The 7,460-nt window shown below is 40.0% G+C and overlaps 1 protein-coding gene across 6 annotated transcripts in view; it reads right to left on the bottom strand.

The window, feature by feature from the left end:
- Window positions 1-1,662: 1,662 nt before the first annotated feature.
- The window catches only part of Rhot1 (ras homolog family member T1), a 69,214-nt gene continuing 63,416 nt past the window's right edge, over window positions 1,663-7,460 (bottom strand). For 4 of the 6 annotated variants that reach the window (XM_051158099.1, XM_051158101.1, XM_051158100.1 and 1 more), the window contains one exon: window positions 1,663-2,725. In XM_051158099.1, coding sequence (XP_051014056.1) covers window positions 2,608-2,725 — 118 coding nt within the window. In that variant the 3' untranslated portion in view covers window positions 1,663-2,607. Of the gene's footprint in view, window positions 2,726-4,094; window positions 4,239-7,460 lie in introns of all 6 variants that reach the window. The other 2 variants (XM_051158096.1, XM_051158097.1) reach the window with 1 other exon arrangement.

Below are 7,460 nucleotides of genomic sequence, written 5' to 3'. Positions count from 1 at the left end.
GTTATGGTGGTTAGGCCATAGGACAATTCTTCAAAGTGACAGTTCTTTTTTAAAAAATGCCTTATTATTCATTGAAACACCATAATAAACGGCCTCCGAGTTGTCCATTTACAAGATGATGCAAATGGCATCAGTTTTCTTTTGTGAAAGGTTTTCTTTTGATCTTTCAGTTCTTAACTCTCACTTTTTTTCCTTAGTATTCTTAGAGCTTGTATTTTTGGAGCAAACTGTCAAAGCCAGAAGAAGCCTCTTACTGTATTTCCCCATCCTAACTAGTTCCTCAACTGTATGTAAAACGAGGAACACGCCTGCACATGCGACTTGACCCCCACTCACCACACCACCTCAGCTGGCAGGCAGATGAGGGTATCCAGGCTGTAGGATGTGGGTCATACACCAACACAGACAAATGGGGCAGATAACCTGAATTTCTGTGAATGAAAGGCACATACCTTAAACTGAAAAGATTAGCCAGACACGGTGGCATATGCCTTTATCCTTTAATTCTAGCACTTGGGAAGTGGATCTATAAATTCAAAGCCACCCGGGTCAACGAAGGGAATTCTAGAGCCAGTCAATGTACAGAGATGAGACCTTGTCTCAAAACTCCGTAACAAACAATTAACAAGACTGATGAGAAAAAGGTTTAAATAATAAACCCATCATTTTCTACACATACTCGCCCCACCCAATTCGAGACAGGGTTTCTCCATGTAACCCAGTCAGGAACTCAGAGGTCGGCCTGCCTCTGCCTCCTGAGTTTTGGGATTAAAGGGGTGCACTACAACACCTGGCCACTTTATCTTGACAAGTTGTTTCCTTCCTGTTTCTCATAAACACAACAATCTGTTAAGGCATATTGATTTGAAACAAAACAAAAAGACAGATGGAAGGAAAGGAATAGATGTCTTTGAAAAGTGCATAACGGAGATCAATTTATTTGGCACATTGGAAATTCTCAGAAAACAATCAAAATTAACAACCTAAAAGATGGCGCAACCAGTAAAAACACCTGAGTTCTATCGCCAAGACCCACATTGTACGAGAGAACTGACTCTTAACCTGTCTCTGACCTCCACATATACGCCATGGCACACACAAAATAAAAACAATGTAATAGAAAGATTAAGAAAAATAATAAAAATGAGGTGTCACCACATTTAATTTTTTTTTCAAATTTCGAATGAAAATGGGAAAAGGAAAGCGAGACAGGGAAAAGTAAGCAAGTGAACCATTTCAAACTGGCTAAGTTGTTATTGTTGCTCTCGAAGTGCAATCTTGTGAGACAATCGTCTCAGAAGAGCAAGGGAAGAACCATCATGTGAAAGGAAGCAGACGGCCACGTGAGCCATGCAAACCACAGCTGGCCCTCTCTGAGAACACATTCACAACCGAGTGGATCCCGTATGCCCATAAACCCTAATCAACTTCCTCCCTACTGAATATCACTTTTTTATTTAAAAAATAATTTCTAGCAAGCTAGTCCAGGACAGCCAAGGCTACACAGAGAAACCCTGTCTCAAAAAAAAAAAAACAAAAACAAAACAAAACAAAACAAAACAAAAAAAAAAACACCAATTAAACTAAGAAGGGTAGAAACCAGAGGATCTGACTCACACCTCACAGTTTACTTTATAAGACAAAAAAACTCAAGATCACAGTACACAGCAGTTATTTATTTAAATACTTGAAAAGGTCAATGATGGAAAAAATAGGTTTATTGTGAGAGTTTATTATATCCATTAGATTTATTTTACCATTAAAAAAGTGTTGCCTCTAGATTATCCTGGCCAGATATAGAACACTTCATGACACATGCAGCTACGGCAATATGCTACAACAGACATGGCCACCACAGGACGGCTTCACTTGGGTGAGATTCAGCAGTGGTCAGGTCGGTGTGTTTATTGTAACTAAAAACATTGATAATATACAAATTGTTTTCCCCATTTGATTGAAAGGGCTATAAAATCCCACACACTGACAAAGAAGCAATGCAGTGACACGGGTAACACCTCCGCTACCTGCTTCTGCCTCAGATCCTCAGCCACACAACTTTCTAGATCTCATGACGGCTTCAATGCTGCCCCACCATAAGTGATGGAAACAAATGGCTTTGGAAAGCTGACCTTGACTCCTGTGTGATCTTAAAAATGGAGAGAAATGGCTACAGGAGCCAAAGGATCATTGTGAGTCAACATGAAATAAATATGTGATTCATGAGTAAACACAAGTTCTGGGGTGACTGAGACCTAGCAGAGTGAGCCAAGTGAACACTAAACACTAATGCAGAAATGTCTGGAAACAACACTTCTAGAACTCAGTTTGGGAGACCATATCTTGCTTGAATATATACATTATTTACAAAATATTCCCTTTTGGCCTCTGAACTTTAGCCACTTAAGTTTGGCTACTATGGTGTTTTCTTTCCACATGCTAGCAAATACTGCAGTAATTACTATCAGTAAAATACTCTTATGCATGAATTACAAATATTAATAAAGTAACTCTGCATGTATAAATATCTCAATTATTTCTAACAGAATTTAAAGCATTCAGAATGTACATAAAAGTATTTGTTTTTGGTAGGCCGGTTATTTTTTTTAATCATCGCTGCTTCAATAATGCTTTATACATAGCAAAGCCCAAAACTGCAAAAACGGTAGCACCAAAACTCGCTCGAAGCCAGAACGTGGAGCTCTTGAGGTCAGCTTGTGTCACGTGCCTGCAGTCAGAAAATAGAATTAATATTTAGAAGATTATTAGTAGGAAAGTTTTCCAGGAACCATCTAACAGTTTATCTGGGGGAGTATCAGCACACTTGTCAGGCTAATTGCATACAGTAACGCTTATCCAAAATATTATCAATATGGCTGTGCACAGAATAAAGACATCAGTAAAGACATGTCTTTACAATCAGCTACTACTTGGAAGTTGATATCTAAAACTTTATATGTTTTTGTCACATGGGAAATGAAGTTAGATTAATTAGCTGAATACTTTTTAATATTTCCACAGCCCTTCACAGTGAGAATTAGGGCTGGATCCTCACAATTCTGAGGGTCACATTCATAGAATGCAAGTAGGACAAAGTGCTCAGGAGTCAAAAGCTATCTTGTAAGCAGTTAATTGACAAGTGACAATACTGTCTCAAGAGCAACACTTAATGTGTGAAAAACTTGAGATATAAAATTTATCCCTTCTAAAATATTCCAAAGAGGAAGTATAGATTGGCCAGCTTGCATTAGATTAGTTTGGTTACTGCTAATTAAAGAGAAAAAAACCCAAAACTAAACCCAACAAACTTTGATGTTAGTTACAGGCAGTGACGATGACACTAAAGGGCATGATGTAATGTGATGCACTGAAAGGTAATGACACAAGAGAAGCTATATTATACATGACAAGAACAGGGGCAGCCTGCACCACAGACTGAGGTTGTGAGCATGCTCAGTTACTAACACTGCTAAGCACCCTCAGGCATCTCGAGTATGACAGCTTACCATGAAGAGGATAGAGATTAAAGCAATGGTCGAGCATTGTGGTTACATGTCAGTCAAGAGATTTAGGCTGGGCTCTCAGTTAAGTGGACACAACTGAGGTGCTATGAGACCTTCCAGAAGTAAGAGCTCAGAGACAGTCTTGGATGCTTTACAATTAGGCGATTTGAAGCAAGGGTCAGATCATTAAAAGACCAAGACACTGTTATATGCAAAGGGTTAAGAGCTAAGAGTCCAAATTGTACACAACTACTTTGCCTTAGCCCTAGATACAGAATGTTTGGTTTAGTTCTCACAAAATGCAATCTGCTCTTCCCAAGACCCCACTGCAACACAAGCCCGTGCTCCGTGCTTCTCACTGCAGCCAACCAGCATGTGCACTCCACACCTCATCCTTACCAGAAGTCTCTTCTCATGTAATTATGTTTTACAAAGCAAAGTGATAACACAGTTCATTCTACATTGTAAGTTAGTTCTTCCAGCAGGCATTGTTTTTAGCTTTTAAAAGATTAGGGAGGAGAATATTTAGTTCCGTTTTTTCTATCTGGGAAGATTCTAACAAGGCCAGCCCACCAGTGGTGGGCAATGTGTTACCTGTCATCAAGAAAAAGCTGACCATGAGATGACTCCATGAAGATGGACCCTTCTACAGAGCGGACGGCGTGCACCTGGTGAGTAATACTGCCTTCGTCGTCTGCTAACAGCATGGCACCCCACTCAGCTACCCGGGCTTTTAACCTTTCACACACATGCACACAGTTGGCAGTTCATAGCAGAGCTCATGAAAGAACAGGACTCAAAAATAACATCTCTCAATTAAACATCCTACATATACTTGGGGTTGCTTTTCTATCAGATTGAATCTTATGCTTCCTATATTTAAAATGTAAGCATCATGTAGACAATGGCTGAGTTAAAGTGACCTCTATGTACTCTTAACACATTCACACATTGAACAAGGACACTTGGAGCTGCTACTTGCACCTTACACAGCCCTAGGACTGCACAACCCTTCAAACCTCTGCCATAAGCACTGCCTGACAACACGTGATAACCACAGTAGTCAATCAAGCAAGGTTACAAGTTATGAAGTTTATGTGCTTACAATCTCAGAATATTGAAAACTAAAAGCACTATCCATGTAAATTAAAAAAAAAAAATACTCCAATATTCCAAACTGCTAGATCATCACAGAATCATACCAAGATGAACAGTTCTTATCGTTAATGGGCAGAGATGACTTAAAGAAGTGGTTCTCAACCTGTGGGTTGTGACCCCTTTAGGAGTCAAATGACACGTTCACAGAGGCCACCTAAGACCATTAAAAAACACAGATATTTACATTACAATTTATGCTTTTGGTTGTAAGCCTAGCCTTTAATGGCTGAGCCATCTCTCCAACCTTACCTTACAATTTATAACAACAGAAAAATTAAGAGTTATGAAATAGCAATGAAAAAGATTTATGGTTGGGGGGTCACCACGACATGAGGAACTGTATTAATGGGCCGCAGCATTAGGAAGGCTGAGAATTACTGATTTCCAGCAATACCACAAGTTGAGAGTGTATCAGAGCTTTTGCTTTGAGTGTTATTGTAGGGCATGGCACATTCCATTAATGAGCTGCATCCCAGTTCTATTTATTTATATTTCTTTTGAAGCAGGGATTGTGATCTTGCCTAGGATGGCCTTGAACCCATGATCTTCATACCTCTGCCTTCCAAGGATGGAATTATGGGCAGGAGCCACTTCATCCAGAGAGCTTGTGTTTGTTTTTACATCTTTTTCCTTTATTCTTCAATGTACGGGGAGAAAGAGATTAGCATTAAAGCTAGCCATAATCACATTAGTATCTGTCAGAACTGCTTCTCATGAGCAGTCCTTAAATGGGTATGTGCTTCATGAAGCTCCCCTTTGTTGCTGTTGCTCTCAGATTTCATTACTTGTAGGTGAGCTGGGGTGGGGTAGTGCCCAGGCATGCACGTGGTGTCAGAGGCCAACATGAAGGAGTCAGTTCTCTCCTTCCATCAGGTGGATCCCAGGGATTGAACTCAGATTGTCATGCTTAGTGGCAATGACTTTACCCTCTGAGCCGTCCTGCTGGCCCCTTTGTTGTCTTAGGTCTAATTCTGCCTCAGTCTTCTGGGTTCTGGCATTTTAAGTGTGTGTGACCACAGCCAGCTTCCTTTTGCTATGTTTGATGTTGCTGTATGTTTAAACATTTTATTAGATTTTTAAAATGTGTCTGCCTGCACGTATGCATGTGCACTGCGTGCGTGCTTACTGCCCTTAGCGGTCAGAAGGAGAATACCAGGACACTGGTCTGCCTGCAACTGGCGTTAAGATGGTTGTGAGCTGCCACGTGGGTACTCAGAATCAACAAGTGCTTTTACCACTGAGCCAGTGGCTGAGACCAATCCCTCCAGCCCATCTCTCTTTCAGAATTACTTTGATATAGTATTCCCCTATAACTTTTAAGAAAGGAATCGGATGGTTTAATTTTCATTCCTTTCATCTTTCCATTTGCCTTTTCTCACTATGACTCAAAAGAAATGCACTACTGTAAGCGGTGCTCTAATGACAATTCCACTTATGTGTCTCAGGGATAAACTTTTTTTTATAGATTTATTTATTTATTAATTATATATACAGTGCTCTGTCTGCATGCACACCTGCAGACCAGAAGATTTCATTATAGGTGATTGTCACCTACCATGTGGTTGCTGGGAATTGAACTCAGGACATTTGGAAAAGCAGCCAGTGCTCTTAACCTCTGAACCACCTCTCCAGCCCAGGGATAAACTTTTAAGAGAACACTCTTAGATAACTCTAATGCATGAGTTCTTTGAGTTATCAGGACACTCAAGTATTATATATAGCTTTTCTTTTTTTCAAATATACATCTATACCAAGGGTACCAAAACTAGAATCAAGTTCTGTTTCTAAATACTCTACTAATAAGGTATCTGGGCCTCCTCCCCTTAATTCTACCTGACATTTCTTACATTTATGACTAGTAGCAATGCCATTATTGATACCAGTTTATTATTCTGATTTGGGGCGGGGGTTGTGTGTGTGTGTGTGTGAGAGTGTGTGTTGCCAGGAATCAAAGTCTGGCTTCATACATGTGAGGCAAGAACTCTTACATTGACTTACAGCCCTAGCCCTGCAAATATAACTCTCCTAATAGAGCTAGGAAGCACAAACTGTTTTAAATTTATTTATTTTTATGTGCATTGGTGTTTTGCTTGCATGTATGTTTATGTGAGGGTGTCAGACCTTGCAGTTATAGACAGGTGTGAGCTGCCATGTGAGTGTTGGGATTTGAATCTGGGTCCTCATCTGAGTCCTCTGGAAGAGCAATTAATGCTCTTAACCATTTAGCAATCTCTCCAGCCCTGCATGAACGATTTTTAAAAAAATTTATTTATTTATTATTATGTATACAATGCTCTGCCTGCATACACCAGAAGAGGACATTAGATAACATTATGGATGGTTGTGAGCCACCATGTGGTTGCTGGGAATCGAACTTAGGACCTCTGGAGTAGTCAGTGTCCTTAACCTCTGAGCCACCTCTCCAGCCCCCACATTAACTATTTTATTTTATTAAAAAGATTTATTTATTTTATTTATTGCATATGAGTGCTTTATCTGCAGAAGAGGGTATCAGATTACATTATAGATGGTTGTGAGCCACCATGTGGTTGCTGGGAATTGAACTCAGGACCTCTGGAAGAGCAGGCGGCGCTCTTAACCACTGAGCCATCTCTCCAGCCCCATTAACTATTTTAATAAGAAGTTTCTTAGGCGAGATTAAGAAAGCAATGCACAGAACCCAGTAGAGATAAACTGTGACAGAAATCAAAAGGAAGCTGTTAACTGAGCATTGCCTAATAGTGACATATTTTGCAAAAGGATGTAGACAGACACTGATGTCAGGAAATGCTCCACACTCTC

The sequence above is a fragment of the Acomys russatus genome, chromosome 16, assembly GCF_903995435.1.
Source record: "Acomys russatus chromosome 16, mAcoRus1.1, whole genome shotgun sequence".
Lineage (NCBI taxonomy): Eukaryota > Metazoa > Chordata > Mammalia > Rodentia > Muridae > Acomys > Acomys russatus.
Note: the sequence above shows the minus strand (reverse complement) of the source record. Positions and strands in the feature narration are given on the sequence as shown.